The sequence below is a fragment of the Drosophila albomicans genome, chromosome 3, assembly GCF_009650485.2.
Source record: "Drosophila albomicans strain 15112-1751.03 chromosome 3, ASM965048v2, whole genome shotgun sequence".
Taxonomy (NCBI): domain Eukaryota; kingdom Metazoa; phylum Arthropoda; class Insecta; order Diptera; family Drosophilidae; genus Drosophila; species Drosophila albomicans.
Window position 1 is genome coordinate 51,824,808 of NC_047629.2, and position 17,075 is coordinate 51,841,882.

Sequence of the window (17,075 nt, forward strand, 5' to 3'; positions counted from 1 at the left end):
AGTCGCACAACTCGACAACTCAACTTCCACTTCCTCGTTTCAATTAGACATCAATTGTGCAACGAAGCGCAAGAGCAGCTGAAACAGCTGTCATCATTAACATCTGCATCAAGTACATACATATATTCCAATTCAGTTCCTATTTCTCGATTCTGAATCGATTTTCAATTTTGGACTTTCAATTTGATTCCCACGCCGCAACAATATTACATTAATTATTCACAGCATTTGCCCCACTTGACATACGTCAAGCTTCACACATATTGATAGCCAGCGCATCCAAATTATCTACTATTGCCTTATAAATAATAATGATGAGTAGGGATGGCAACTCAATGTCAATATCGTTCGATTATTCATAGCAAATAATCGAAAAAATGTTACAATAATCGAATAATCACGATTATTAAGTTGTCTAATCGATTAAGGATGCAATTAATCGAACTCCACCTTCCGATACTATTGAATTGTTAAAAGAAACAAATTATCTATTATTGTGGATCACATCATTGAGTAATTTTTAATCGCAATTAATCGAAAAATATGACAATATCAAAAACCAACAATTATTTAGTTGTCTAATCGATTAAGGATGCGATTAATCGAACTCCTTTTTCGATACTTTCAATTTGTTTAGTGAAACTACCCTATCGATTATTTTGTATCGCATAATTAATTAATTATTAATCGAAGAAATATGAAAATCATCGAATAATGCCTATTATTTAGTTGAATAATCGATTAAGGATGCAATTAATCGAACTCCACTTTTCGATACTATTGAATTGCTAAGTGAAACTATGTTATCGATTATTGCGTATCGCATTATTAATTAATTATTAATCGCAATTAATCGAAAAATATAACAATATCGAATAACCACGATTATTTAGTTGCATAATCGATTAAGGATGCGATTAATCGAACTCCTTTTTCGATACTTTCAATTTGTTTAGTGTAACTACCTTATCGAATATTTTATATCGCATAATTCATTATTAATCGAAGAAATATGACAATCATCGAATAATGCCGATTATTTACTTGTATAATCGACTAAGGATGCAAATAGTCGAACTCCACTTTTCGATAGTATTGAATTGTTAAGTAAAAGGTATCGCAATAATCGAAAAATATCGAATAACCACGATTATTTAGTTGTATAATCTATTAAGGATGCAAATAATCGAACTCCACTTTTCGATACTATTGAATTGTTAAGTAAAAGGTATCGGCTATTGTGTATGGCATAATTAATTAATTATTAATCACAATTTATCGAATAACAACGATTATTTAGTTGTCTAATCGATAAGGATGCATTTAATCGAACTTCACCTTTCGATACTATTGAATTGCCAAGTGCAACTATGTTACCGTTAATTCGTATCGCATAATTAATCGTGCCATCGCTAAGCTTGAGACAGGTTCAAGTTCGTAATTGTTAAAGGTGGCGAGTTCTACAAACATTTCCATTTACAATTCGATCGAACGGGGGAAACAGCTGTTGCCAGTTGCTTGTCGAGTTGAGTTGAGCAATTAGACACATATTGCCAATCTTGTTGAAAGGAAAAGGGCCAATGTGGATGTGTTATGTGATTGCCGATGCAAATATTGCGAATCATGGCAATTACGTGCACTCGTCCACGGCCATTCGAGACGACTTACTGGCTGCTGCTGACTCTGTGACTGTGACTGTGATTGTGACTTACAGACCGATTTAGAGACTTTGCCGACATACCGACCCACCGTCCGTCATCCAATCGAAATAGCTATAAAATTAGTTGGCTACGTGCACTCGTATTAATTATTGTCTCCGCAGAGAGGTTGCGAGAATCTGAACTCAGCTTAATCAGCGGGGGGAGGAGAGGGTCTACATTCAACAGGTGGAGGCTTGGACTGCAGCTGTTGCTGCTGCTGTTGGAAGTTCAGCTAATTTACACTGCTCTGCAAGGCAATTTATCAGTTTATAGCAAGAAGAAAGTTACGTACTACAAATTTTATAGACTATAAACAAGACTCTTGACACTGATCAGCCATATAATTAGAAACCATAAAATTTAATTAATTGCCGCATTGATTTGACTGAAAATAATACTTGTTTTTTTATGAGAAGTTGCTTTTTATGAACTTTAAGTTTAATGGTTAAGTTATATTAAAAATGCCAGATATTCTAATAACTACGAGTTTAGTACAAACTGGTTGTTAACGCCATAAATTCTGACTGCCAAAAATTAAAGCGTTTAAATTAACAAATTATGCACAGATATTTCACAAGTTTGCAGAGCTCATAAAAATATCTTTTGACTCATAATTAACAGAAATTAAATCAAATTGCATTTTTAATTGTAGTATAAATACCTTTTAAAATAAATAATTATCTATTATTAGAGAAGAATTATCATGAATTTACCGAGTTAAAATAAAATAATAATAATACAAACAAAAATTAAATTTAGTTGCTGTTTTATTTGATTAACATGGATTGGTTGTGGTCGATGTATTAGTTTAACAGCAACGTACTAAATGTTAAGCCAACCATGCATCTTGTATGTTATTTAGCAGAGATGAACTCTGTTAATAGTAAGCACTTATGTTATGTTAAAGTCGGTTACTATTAAAAAGGTTTTAAGTAGAATGTAAAATTTCCTTGTACGCAATAACATTTTTTGTACTCAAAATAATTTTTATACATTTATTATATTATATTTAACCTAATATGTTATTGTCCATTATCATATTCTATTTAACCTACTCGTAGTATTTTATTGTCCATTAAAATACTAGGTTAAAAAGAATATGATAATGGAAAATAAAATATTAGGTTAATTTAAATATTCTTAGTATAAAAATATAATTATTTACAAGTAAAATTTCAGTAAACTAACCGATCTGTTTCCAAACATTTTGCACAGATAATAAAACTATATATCAAAGGTTTTTTGTATAATATAATGTCATCAATTTTCAAATATATTATATAAGTAAATTTCCTTAATACTTAATTTGTAAGAAATACATTTATTTTATGTGCAAGTAATACCTATTATTTTCATAATTAGCTTCTTTATTTAATAATACCTATTATATCTTCTAAAGCTATCCTGTAAGCTGTATTTTTCTTCATAATATTTTATTTATCTGTTTACCTAGTATCTTAATAACCAATTAATCTGCTATGTAATCACACTTAAATAAACTCATTAACATGTTACCCAATCTTAATGTGAAATTTAAAACTTCGCCCATATAATAAAGACTAAATTACAAACTTCTTTCTTTCTACTGTCAGTAATTTTTAGAGTATACAAATTAAATTTCAACTACAATTGCTTAACAAATATTTACTTTTTCTTAGCAAAAAATATACTTTATATGTAAACAATTCATTTGTTCTATAATCTTAAATTGTTCTGTTTACTGTAAATTTCATTATACAATTATTTTAGGTTCATTTGTTCAATGATCATAAATTGTTCTGTATGCTTGTTATGTTTATTATATTATATTATATTTTCTGTTATTATATGTCATTCCACAATTATTGTAGTTTCTTTCACTGATATTCGCACATTTTGTTGAGCAGTGTTTTGTCGCCGTGCAATTTGTAACTAATTCGAAATTCAAATATGTGTCATTTGGCCAACGCAACAATTTTGTTGTTTTTTGTTAAGTTTTTGCATCTGTTGAGTTATGAATGCAAATGCGCAATGCAACAACTAACTCTGACAGTTGCCTCTGTCTATCGATGTAGTGCATCAGCCGCAAACACAGATGTGCCCCCAACAACAACAACAACACAAACAACAGCAGCAGCAACAAAAAGCAAACGTAGCAGCAAATTAGACACGATTGCAGCCAAACACGACTCTCGAGTCAAGCTGAGTGCATAGAACAGATAGATATATTTATATAGAAATCTCTTGAGTATATATATAGAATATATAGCTTATATGACGGCGCATGCTTGAATTCATTAGGCAAACTGAAGAGGCAGAAGTGAGGGGAGGGCAATTGGTAGCCATATGAATGATATTCATCAGTTACCCTTTTTTTGTGCTAATTGGTCTTAAATTGCAGTTGCCAGGGGAGCGTAAGAGTGTGTGAGGGAGGGAGAGGGGGGGAGGGGAAGCGGGGTCTTGTCTAGGGCACAGCTGTGTGCATAAGTTGAGACCGAGACTGAGACCGAGAATGAGATTTCTATTTGCAAGCATTTATTAAGCTGCTGCCTTTGCACAGCTGGCAGCGTTTATCACACACACACACGCCCCCTCACCAACTAGCTCCCCCCTCTCCCATCCCCTTCACACCCCTCACTTGACAGCTGTCAAAGAAGCACTCACACATTCACACACACCGACACAAAATGATTGATATGTACAATCATTGCATTCATTTAAGAATTTCAGAATTTCAGAATTCAAGCACAACTTGCGTTATGTAATGAAATTTCAATTCAATTGAATTCAATGCAAAACAATTGTGAAATCGTTTTTAACGGATTTAATACCGATAAAGTCGCTGACTCGAAATATTACGCGATGATTCAGTTATATGCAAATCAACGCGCAAATATTTTGTTGTGGTTTTGTTTCTTTCGTATTGAATTTATTTTGTTTTTTATTTTATTTTTGTTGTTCGTCTTTTTTTCTGTTTTGTGTGTGTTTGTGTATTTTTTTGTGGAATTCTTGTGCGCATTCTTAGGAAATCTCACATATAAAAACCGACAGATACGACGTACAATGGAAACGCAGCTGGCGCCAGCGAAATAAACAGCAAAAAAACAACTCAACAGTAAACGAATTTATCAGAGCTACTTTAAGCATACTCTAGGGTGAGTGGCTAAGTTAGCTGAGCGATGGAGTTTGTTTCAAATATTTATAAATTTGGCTGCTCTAAGTTTTCTCTTTGCACTCTATAATTTAATTCAGAATTTCAGATTACAACAAATAAATAAATAACAAGTAAGAAAGTGTGCTTTGCAATCAAATCATTGAGGTATTTTTTATTTGAAATATACCTAATTAGTTACATTCAAAATATACCACAGAGAGCGAAATATACCGAAATGTTCACAGAAATGTACCGAAAGCTGTATTTTGCATTTTTATATAGTACTACCAATATACAATAGTACTCAAATAATACCGAAGGCTTGTTTTGGTATATTGATTTAGTACTACATTCGAAATATACCACAGAAAAAATATGCCAGATTGTCAACTGAAATATTTCGAAGGCTTATTATTTGGTATATTTATATAGTGATGGATTCAAATATACCATAGATTACAAAATATACCAAATTGTCAGCTGTGCAAAAAGAAAAGTTAATCGTAGCTCCTTCAACTTCAATGAAAAACGATACGCGTGAGAGAAAAACCTCCTTTTATGCTTTTGATAATTTATTCCATTTTAATGTTGGCTGGTAGAAAGCTACACTTGACAATCTGGTATATTTATTACTCTAGGGTATATTTTGAATGCAATATATCAATAAACCAAATATACTTCAATATTTTATTGTAGTTCCTTCAACTTAAATGAAAAACGATACGCGTGAGAGTCACAAAAATATCCTCTTATGCTTTTGTTAATTAATTCAATTTCATTGTTCCCACCCAAAATTTGAAATGCAGATTTAAGTTGAACTATTTTTAAACTTTTTGGGTGTCCAATAAAACAAAAGTTTCACATAACTTAAGTTTCACAAAATTTGCTAAGCATTTTAATAGGAATTATTTGGGCCAAGCGTATTGAATCTTCGTCGATCTTAGTTGATGCTAATAATTTTTGCGTTAATTCTTGTTTTATTAAAATTTTTATTGGTGCTTGCTGCTGTGGTTGATAGTGTTGCGTTTGTTGCTTGCTGGAGGAGATCTGAGCGTGACGTTGTTGTGGTTGTTGGTCAATGAACGCGATTGTTTATAAATGATTTCCAGTTTTCTTATGGCTATTTTCGAGACTAGCATTTTCGTCTGAAGTCTCCAAGTCTCAAGTCTCATGTCGCGCTGTTTATAACGTACCCATCAAATTGTATAATTAAATTATGAATATTGTAGTTTTATTTATAAATACGCATAAATTGCTGCTAATAAACTTTGTTTTGTTGATGATGCTGCCCCTTTTTCTTCTTCTTCTCGCTTTTATATTGCCAAATTATTGTATTGTTTTTCTTGTGGGTGTTTTGCACATCATTATGAAGTTAGTTATACTTGCCTTTTTGCTTTTAGAGTTTTCTTGTTTTGTTGATTGGTGAGTTCACTTTATTTTTTGTTTGGGTTTTTTTTTTCTTCTTGTACACTTTTGGCAAATGAATTTGCAGTTTATTACCACGCCTTGTAACAGGAATTTTATGTTCGTTAACTGTTTATTTTTGTTGCTTACAACATTGCGCGACAAAAGAGACACAAAAGTGATGAACCGCCGGAGTCGGGCAACGACAAAAGTCAACTGTCGCTCAATGGGACGACACTCGAGGCGTTTAATGGCCAAATAAACGCGACAAGCTTCGAAAATTCAACGACAACAACAACAGAGCTGAGCTGAGCAGAGCAGAGAGCAGCGCTGCCCTCTGCCTGCAGCTCATCAATTTTTCATTTAATTCAAATTTAGCTAGTTGTGTTTTTTGTTTTTTGTACGTGCAAAGTCTAGACGAAGAGCGAGACGAATTCTGTTTGCCTTGCATTCCGTTGTCGATGACGTGCACGTGATGACGTGGCACAGTCCATATTGTATCTGTACATTAGGGAGCTGCTGCTGCTGCTGCTTCTGTTGCTGTTTCTCCTGTCACGTACAATCGAAATTCTCAGTCGCAGTCGCAGTCTCAGTTCATTTAATTCGATTTTTAATTCGATTTACGCATACGTGACAAAGCTCTCAATTGAATTGAAGAGCGAGCGATGCGTTTGCTTAGCTACCGAATTCAGTTACCAGTCTGTTTATTTGCCTGCGCTTGGCCAGAGGTCAGCGTCTTGTCAGCGCTTTTCATACTACATATATATTGTAGAACGTGGCACAGCAAGTTCGTTGCCTAAGTCTTTTGTTATGACTGTTCAACTGAAGTGCGCGCGATGAGTGTTGCACTACCGGAAGTAAAGCGTCGCTGGTGACCAATCAAGGCGACTGTTTAATAAGCACAATTAATTCGTTCGAATATGATTGAATTAACAAGTACATTCAAGTCGCTATAAAATTTGATACATATGAAAGCGTTTAAGAATTTTTGATATAATATTTATGAAAAGTGTTGAATATGCATTGAATATTCTAAAAATTTACTTGCAATGTAGTCTGATAGACAATTCAACTTTTGTAATTCTAAAAATTAAAATTATTTGAATATCGTAAAGATTAGAAATATAAAAAGAAGATTCCTCACATAGAATTCGGTTTTTATAAAGTTGTTGAAAAATGTTTAAACGAATTTGAATCATTTATGACATTTATCAAATGGGCAGACTTTACTTAATATCTGGAAGAAAATTCTACATTTGTAATGTAATTGGAAATTATGTTTGTTATTTATCCAATGACTAATATATATCCCAAAAATTTTCAAATTTTCAAACTTCTATAGAATTTTACGTAAACACTAAAACATAATCATTTTTAACTATCATCGATGAGTAGAAAAGAAATTTCAGCGACATTTACATATTATATTATTATTTTATCAAATAAAGATCACAATTTGTTTAAGATTGTTAGCAAATATTTAAAAGATGGGTTACAATGTGGTACATTTTGTACTGTATATATATTTGAAACGTAGTCAATATACCGAATATAGCTATTGGTCTAGCTTTTTATTTTTGTGGTATATTAATTTGGGATACCTTAAATATAGTAATATGCCAATATACCAAATATGTCCCTTGGTATATTTGAGTATTTTTGCAGTATATTAAAGTTGGTATATTTTTTAGAGGTTGTACTATATATAAGCAATATAGCCCTTGGTATGTTTTAGTAGATTTGTCGTATATTAATTTGGTATATTTTAAAAATAATACCGCACAGTTGCTTTTATTCATAATCGGTAGCTGTAGCTTTCTTACTTTCTTGCATTTATAAAATGCTCCGAATTCAAATTTTCTGGAAATTTGCAATTAACCTAAAATATTATATTATATTATGTATGTAATTGAAATTCTGAAATATTTAAATGAATTGAATTATTCTCAATATTTATTAGGAACAATTCAAAAAATATTCTGCAAATTTACTTATGAATGTCATTTTGTTTTATGAATAACTTCAGAGTCTCAGTAAAGTGACAACAAAATATTATTTCATGCATGTCCCAAACAACCGCCAAAATAAGTTGCAATAATTTGATGTTATGTTATTGATATTATAAAATGGCAGTAGTTGAAACCAAAAATTGTGGGAGTGGACAACGTATGTGTGTAGTTAAGGCCACGTTTAGATAGCCTAATTTTATAAGCCTAAGCTGTCCTCAATTGGCAAATTGCAACCGAACTGAACTGAAAACCAAACTGAACTGAACAATTCACAGATGATTGATGTCCACATGAATCCACTGAGACAGAGACAGAGACATTTACAATGCGAAATGATTGTTATGCTCGTAGTATTGGCAACGAGTTGAGCATTTGTAATGAAGTGCACGATATGCGATAAGCCACGATTGACACTAGAAATCATTCATAAATTTCAATCTTAATGAACAGCGTGCAGAAATCGAATTTCGAAATTTGATGCTAACAAAAAAAACAGATGGCAAAAAAAGAAAAAAAAAACCATTTCAAGATCTGACTCAATAATTAATTGAGCTTTTATGCGAATAAAAAAGCGCGAACATAAAAACGGTAGCACACAAGCTGAACCGCTAAATGACAGTTAAAAATTCAATTCTCGACGCTGATCTCGAGGCATTGATATGCTGATATTGATAAGCTGGGCATTGTGCTAGGCATTGATAAGGCGGCCAGGGTTGAGGCGGCATGAATTCAATTTGAGTCGAGTTGAGTTTGAAATCAAGTTAATGCTTCCTGTGTAGCTGGCTGAGCACAAGATGACATTGAACTTCCCTCGTGCACGTAGCCTTAACAAAAACAAAAACGCGAAAACATTAAACAAAAATATGGGTAATTGTGTCTGCCATTATTATCGTTGCTGCTGCTGCTGCTGCTTTTATCATTATGCCTGACAATTATTGTTTCGGTTAACAACAACATTGAGCGCGAGTAGTTCTAGAAATAACACACACAGAGACCAGACTAGACCCAGGCCCACTGAGCTAGGCCCAGCCGAAGGTTCCTCAGCTCATTAGAAATTCTGAAACACTTTGTTCGAAGCAAAAAAAAAAACCCAGCACGAATCGTCATCGTCATTGTCATCGTCGTCGTCGTCGTCTGCTTTACGAGTATGCTCCACTTGGAAGGCACCTTGCGTAATAGATTTGAGAAAACGCTTCGCATGGAATTTCAAATAATACTTAAAAAAAGATATTCTAAATATTATTATTAATACTAGTTCATGACTAACGCAGCAACAGTTAACAGTTAATTGCACTGACGATGATTTATTGATTCGACAGCAATGCGGAACCACAGATTACGGCTTTCCTCTCTCAACATACACACATCCAAAATGCCGCCAAAACTGTGAATTTTATGTGGACTTCGCCCGGAGCAAACATCTCCACACAACGCCCAATTTGCTGTGCGTTTTGCGATCCGGTTAGCTTCAATCCGGAGTTTGAAGTTCCCTCCTCTGAAAAAATGATGACAGCAAAATGCCGTCAAACAATTAAGGCTAATTCGACAGCAGCAGCAGCATCCATTCGATATTTTGCAGCTTTTTGGCATGCTGCCGAAATATTCCAAAAAAGATCAAACAATCATTAATCACAGTTCATGCGGGCTGTGGAGAGGGATTGCGGGGGGTTAGACAAGTTATTTGTCACAGCAGCAAAACAAAACAATTAACTAATGAATACATACGTGTATTTAATATTCGCTTATTTCTTCTTCTTCTTCTTCAAGCGGCACCCAAGTTCAAAACTCCACGCGACCCGAAGCCAAAGGCAATTTTGACGCCCTAAAACTCACTCAACCCGGAAGTATGTTGTATATATGTATTTGTACTCGTCGTATCTCTCGGGCTAGTAACTAGTAACGGAGTGGTTCCATTTTCATTAGGGAGCCAATTAAATTTAGTTGGAGTATAAACTGCCATGATTTATGCCGTGCAAGGCAGTTAACATGCTAAATGGACACTAAATCGCTTAATAAGCTAAATACTGGTTAGATATTATATACCCTATACTAATATATTACATTTTGGTTGTTTAGTTACTATAATAACAACTAAATGTGTATAAATTATTATTTACCATGCTATATAAATTTGTAAACAAAACTGTCAAAATTGTGTGACCAATAATTCATAAAGAAAACGATTATTAGCATAGCATCTAGTGAAAGAAAAATACCGATAATTTATATGCAAGAATTGCTATCGATAACAGCCAGGAGTTGAGAGAAAATTGGTATTGCAATGGTTAGATCGCAAAGAAGAAACCAGATTGAAATGAAAAAATCATATAAAATTAACTTATTACTTCATTAAAAATGACTACAATATGTTAACAATGGTTTATTTTAAATGTTGGCCATTTTAATTTCTTACTTAGCGATTTTTAATTATGCAATATTCTTAATTTAGCAATATTGAAATGTGTATTTAATTTTATTAAACATTTCTTCAGGCCATAATTTCTTAATTGTGTTTTCTAAACTCCTAATATATATTTTAATTATATATCATTAGTGATAATGAAAATTCGTAACATATTGAATAAGATTTTAAATATGTAATTTCTTTACATCAACCAACGGAAAGATCTCCTCTACAATTAAAAGTTATTTAATATTAAATACACTTTTTTATTTTATAATATTATTTTCATTAATAAATTTTAGCTTTCTCTATTGTTTTTGCTGAGTGACTGGTGAAGATTCAAGTTAATGCTGCTCTCAATCTAATTAGTAATCTCTTTGATCTATTCCATTCTTTTTTTTACTACAATTTTATTACCCGAATTTGTTGTTCAGAGCAGAACTGGAACAATGCGAACTTCTTAAATATTTTATTCGCAAACTTTTAACACATTTGCTGAATGGCTTTTTTGCCCATTAACTTTTTTCTATTTTTGGCTGCGTTTGCTTTTCATTAATCGCTGCAAAATGATGTTGGCAAATTTTATATTATTATTGTCATACTTGGCGCAGTTCTCTTTGTTGTTAATGATATTGTCAGAGGCATCGACACCGACAGCGACATCGACTCAACGTCGACTTCGACAGCGGCATCAGGTGTATTTCTTATTGATTCTGGTTCCTCGATATTTTGCCTTTTGTTATTGAAGTGAGAAGTTTGATAAGTTATGCCATTTGTTTGTCTTTTATGGAGGCTGTTTATTTCTCTTTTTTCTTCTTCTTTTTTGTCTTGGAATAGATCAAAAATAATTAAATAACATTACAATGTAGTTTTGATTCATAGATTTCAATGTTTTTTTTTGTGTCTTTTATGGCTTCCGCATTTGTTTCAACACTTAATGAGTTGGAATGGAACATAAAACAGGTCACTGGAACGCTGCTGTTTGATGTTTTCCAACACTGACAATCGTGGTGATGAAAGCTCTGTGGCTTAAAATTGATTTTGTAATTACATTTCATAATGTTTGTTAATAAAATTTGATGCACAGATTTATTAGCAAAATAAACGATCAATTTCATTATCTTTATTTGTTATTGTTCTTCGTCTTCTTCTTCTTCTTCGGCGTCGACTGCTCGTTGTTCTTTTCTTATTCATCGCTTATTTTTAGATATTCGATCCAAGTACAGGTATAAAAATGTACAGAGGGGAATACGCAGAGTGCTATTTTTAAAATAATTCTCCACAGCGAATTAAGGTTTTTATTTATAAATGTAAAGACATAATGGCTAACAATTAGCTAACTTTGAGTTTAACTTGGCTCAACACTTCCGCAACTGTGGGAAGTCGACAATAGAAATACAAACTAAAGGTTTATGGACGAGTTGTGTTTTTTTTTTTTTTTTTTTTTTTTTTTTGCATTGAGTGCCAAAGAGCAGCATTCGGTTGGTAGCGAAAATAGGCTCCGCTTAGAACTCAATCGGACTCCGACTCCGCGAACCCGCATAGCCTTTAAAATGGGCATAAAAAGTTTGGGTCAAGTGTGCACACGATTTTGTTGTTTATGCTTAACGACACTCCATTAATTCTGTAATCGTTTAATTGTATTAATTAAATTTATTGCTTGAACGCAGCATTTAATGTCACTGGCTCTCCGACAATTAATCAAATTCGTGTATCGATGCCAAAAAAAAAACACAAAATTTCCAAAACGAATCTTCAATCGATGACGTCAAATAGAGTATATAGAGTAGAATATTCATGTTTTGTTTCACCCACCCTAAACAAAAAAAAAAGAAGAATAAGCTTCTTCCCCCCGGACGCCCCCAGCTTTTGGTAGCTGGCCAAGTTTACAGCTATTGTTGAGTTGACAAGTTGGTCAATGGGTTATTATGATAATGAACTCAATTACGGCATAAACCAAACAGCTTTAACCATAGCCGGACGGCCGCCAGTCGAGCTGTTGTAATTTGCTTGGCCTTGGGGCCGTTGTGTTGCTTTGGCAGATTTCACAGCTAGAGAAACTCTGACTCTGACTCTGCCACTGACTCTGACTCTGACTGTGAATCTGACTGTGACTATGGCTCTGTTTCGGCTTCTATTTCTATATCCATTTCGGTTTCTATTATAGAGTATTCTGCCTTTACACACACACACACACTAACAATGCCAACCGCAATACAAAATGTTGTAGAAGAAAACGGGCAAAGCAACCACACGCCTGGAGGTCAGTCAATGTTGATCGGGTTAAGCAAATCAAGTTTACAATAGCTCAGCCATCCGCACAGCAGACTCAATTACAACCAATACCAAGATCGGCAGTAGCAAAACATTAATTAATTAACAATCAAAATGAAGAATATCGCTTTGATGTTCAGCTGAATTCATTTCTAAATTCGAGTTCAAGTACAACTCCCAAAACTGATGTTGAAGGCAACATCAGAGAGATGAAACCACCGACAATCACAGTTAAATTCTTAATGTGGCCAATTGCTTAAGCATATCACAAAAATGTTTGATTTCCTCCCAAACAACAAACAACAATTCGCACGACACATCAATTGAAATAGTTAATATGCCGTGCTTGGCAATGGCAGCAAATCGCTACTGTACTCGTAAAGTGCTGGCGCTCACTTTTTTTTCGTTTCGTTTTGTTTTTTATTTATTGATTTCGCTTGCCAGAAATCAATCAACAATTTGTTCGCAGGCATTAGGAGCCAAGCAATTGTTTGCTTGGCCTTCATTAAAATCAAAATCACAAACAAAAATTGTATTTTGCGAACTTGAGCCACTCGGACGTAATTACTGTCAAGCGGAATCGGAATCTGAATTCCATGCCAAAAAAAAAAGAGAAAAATAATGCAAATGGAAACAGTCCGGCGGCTGCCTCGAAAAGTCCAACGACTTTTGCGTCAAGTGCCAAATGTGGCGACAATTAGGCTTAACGAGTGCCAAGCCGAGCACACAACTGGCCCAGAGAGATAGATAAGCTTCTGCATTTACTGGCACGTTTTTGCTTTAATTGAAATGGTAACAAGGTATTTTTGCCCTGGGGCGATGACTTCTATATACTCATTAATTGAGTAGGCACCACTTAAGTGACAACGCCAACATGTTTATTTGATTAGCCGACCTATTGTGTATCACTTTTTTATTTTTTCGAAGTTCAAGTCGTTTTAAACAGTTTGTAATAAAAAGTGAATTTTAAGAAATTTGTATTAACTGAAGTTAATTGAAGATTTCACAGTGTTCTTTTATTCAAAACCGTTTTATTTATCTAATATATAGGTGTGACCGGGTGGTGACACTCTGGTATATTGGTATATTTGTATAGCGCTTCGATAACAATAGTTCCAAGAACCAGTTCGAAAATCGATAGGTGCCAAAGCGCTTATCGAGTAGGCTAAATATTTCAAAATGTTTACGAACGTAGCAAACATCGATGATTTCATAAAGCAAGAAAAATTAGTAAATAACATCATAGTATAGTGAGTTATAATATTCAAAATATTTTGAACTTTAAACAGGTAAATTAAATCATTGATGTAACAAATTAAATTTGTTCTTATTCTGCTTTTGCTATTAATAGCACGGTCCCACTTTTCTTCTTCTTCTGCTTTTGCTATTAACAGCGTTTCATTGATACTGCCTTTTGCGCCAACTTAACGTAAACATCGGACGGTCACATTGTTCGTGAAAGAAGAAGGCGAGAAACGTGCTGCGCCAAATAAATTGTCAACCAACTAAAAATATAATAAAATTAGTTTAAAAAATGAGTGGAAATGTAAAGAAAGCGGTGGCAGTTTGCGACTATTGCAAAACTGAGAAGGATAGCAGCCAGATCTATTCAGGCCGCAAACATTTCGCGGGGTTTAAGATTGTTGACATACTTAAAATTATCACCAAACTCGAAGTAAGTACAGTCGAATAGATGAGAAATAGAAAGTTGCTTCATTCCCATGTGGTTGCATATGTAATCTTGACAACATTACAGATACCAACAAATACGCCCATCAAACTGTGCACCATGTGCATTTCAACATTACATGCTACAAGCGGCGTCATCGAGCGTGCCGGTGAAATGATCAACCATTTGGTGCCGCTTCCTAAAAATCAGGCTGGTGTTGCCAATAAGACCAATATTGAAATTAATGATAAACCTATACAGGTGCCAAGTGATTCTGAGCCAGAGGAGCCTGACGAACCGACACGTCAAGAGATATTTAATTCACCATCCAAAAACATGGCGGCCACAAATGGAACTTCAACGGTGTTTAAAAAGCAATTGGACAAATCTCCAAAAAAACAACTTTTCAGCACTGGAGGTCCCTCTAAACTGAACGAAAGTTTGAAGCACGTGATAAAATTAACTCCAGCTGATGGTGCTGCTAACAAGAGCACAGCCTTTAGCCAATTGTTTGGCAACAGTGTAAATCATATTTCTGATAGCGACGGCAGCAGCGATGAAGAGGAAGAGGCTACCAAGGGGCCCGAAGAGAAGAGGAATATTGCCACCAATTTCGAATGTAAATTGTGCGATTTTACCTCCGTATATCCAAATCCCATGAAGATTCACATGAAAGATATACATGACCAGAAGCGCCCTCGCATCTACGATTGCACAAAGTGCCACAAGTGTTTCGGTTTACTTAAAACTTTGAAAGTTCACCTGCTAACACATGGAATGGTCGAGGAGAAGGAGAAAGAGAATAAGAAGGAGAAGGAGAAGGGAGCACCCGATGTGACACTTGCGCGGCTGACCGCTTTGAATCCAAAACCAAAAGACTTGAAGAATGGAGAGCTTACGTTTGCCGTTCAGAACACCAATTCATCCACTCCAAAACCTGGCGAACCTCTAAAGGTGAAACCGGTGTCAATCAATTCATTTAAATGCGATATTTGCCACGAAGACATCAAAGGCATTAAGGCCTTCCAAAAGCACATGACGATTGTGCATAACATTGAGAAGCCTAAGATCTTTAAATGCCCTGAATGCGAATCTGAGTTTATGCACAAGAGCACCATGGGGAAGCATATAAAAATGAAGCATGGCGAAGGGGCGGAGTTGAATGTTCCGCGCCGTCGCAAGACTATCGACGAGCGTGCACTACTAGGTAACATGGAAGGTGGCGAGAAAATTAAAAAACCAGCAAAAATTGCGGCTCGTCGCAAGACAGTTGATGTCAGCATCGCTTTAGCTGGAATGTCGCAGGCCAAGAACAAAAAACTGCCGCAAGTCCTTGAAGAAATGAACAGTGATAATGTGGTGACACCTAAAAAGCCAAAGAAATCCACTCAGCAGCTAATCACCGAGTCGCTCAAGTCATCGCCAAAGATCGCCAAGTTGAGTGACAACAACAACAAAGAGAACGCAGCCAATCTGCAGAATGGCACGGCAATTGAGGAGGCTGCCACAACAAGCAAGAAAAATGTATCCAAGAAAGACATTGATGTAATTGACACCTCACAGATTACACCATTAAATACTGAATCGCCGAAGAAGAAGGCCAAGAAAGACAGCGAGGTGCTAGCCTCTCCGGCACTGAGCGTTGGCACACCAAAGAAGACCAAACCGAAGAAGGACAAAGATGGATTCGCCACTCCACAGAACACGCCAATCGCCACTCCAAACAAGGTGAAGCGCAAGAAGGATGCACTCGACACATCACAGTTGTTGATAAACAATGGCAATGAATCTACCTCCGAGACGCCCAAAAAGTCAAACAAACGCAAGCATAAGCTATCGGAATCATCGCCAAAGCTTGTTATCGATGAGGACTACGAAGAGGAGACCTCAAAGCAGAGCCCGCTCAAGAAGTCAAAACAAGACGAGTTTATAGGCGATGATGATATCATACTATTCGAGGAGGTGAATTCCAATCCATTGCCACATCGCCGTGAAATGCTCGAATCCATGTCGCAGGACAGCATCGACACCAGCTCCGCATTGTCCTGCAGTCAATGCAACAAAGTGGTGAGCACCCGCAAGCGTTTGGATTCCCACATCCGTAAGAAGCATTCGGGCCATCTCAAGTGTCGCGAATGCTCGCAGAGCTTCACACAGAGCAACGACTTTGTTGGCCACTTTGCTAACTGCGTTGCTTTCGAGCGCTTGGCATGTGGTGTGCAAAACTGCGACAAGGTCTTTGCAGCAGCAAATTTCCTTAGCGCACATCTTAAAAAGAAACACAAGTTTAATTAAGTGATTGACCGGACCAGATTCAAGATCCATAATGGATGCAAACATATCCTACTAGTTCTTAGAAAATAACGTTGCAACGTTGGCCATTTGAAGGATGTCCCACCGACTGAGGTCTATTTTTAATTGTTTGTATAATTTTACTTAGCATAAACTTTGTACCTAAAGTACAAAAAATTGAAACAATAAA

General features: G+C 35.2%; 2 protein-coding genes across 3 annotated transcripts in view; one reads left to right on the forward strand and one right to left on the reverse strand.

Moving 5' to 3' along the window:
- LOC117571123 (uncharacterized) overlaps positions 1-6,358 on the reverse strand; it is a 37,803-nt gene extending 31,445 nt beyond the window's left edge. The window contains exon 1 of the mRNA XM_052005516.1: positions 6,220-6,358. The gene's annotated coding sequence lies outside the window, so the exon portion shown is untranslated. The remainder of the gene's footprint in view (positions 1-6,219) is intronic.
- Positions 6,359-14,172: 7,814 nt separating this feature from the next.
- LOC117572612 (zinc finger protein CG2199) lies at positions 14,173-17,074 on the forward strand. 2 transcript variants are annotated; one of them, XM_034255562.2, is made up of 3 exons: positions 14,173-14,213; positions 14,276-14,599; positions 14,681-17,074. In XM_034255562.2, the coding sequence occupies exons 2-3, from the start codon at positions 14,459-14,461 to the stop codon at positions 16,886-16,888; spliced, it is 2,349 nt and encodes a 782-aa protein (XP_034111453.1). In that variant the 5' UTR covers positions 14,173-14,213; positions 14,276-14,458; the 3' UTR covers positions 16,889-17,074. The 2 variants fall into 2 exon arrangements, with proteins under 2 accessions (XP_034111453.1, XP_051861964.1); XM_052006004.1 differs by lacking the exon at positions 14,173-14,213 and having other exon boundaries at positions 14,300-14,599; positions 14,681-14,803; positions 14,855-17,074.
- The last annotated feature ends 1 nt before the right edge of the window (position 17,075 follows it).

Excerpts from the sequence above, each read along its gene's own strand:
- LOC117572612 (XM_034255562.2), top strand. The coding sequence starts at position 14,459 with ATGAGTGGAAATGTAAAGAAAGCGGTGGCAGTTTGCGACTATTGCAAA. Across the intron at positions 14,600-14,680 it reads AAATTATCACCAAACTCGAA|ATACCAACAAATACGCCCAT; the intron begins GTAAGTACAGTC and ends ACAACATTACAG.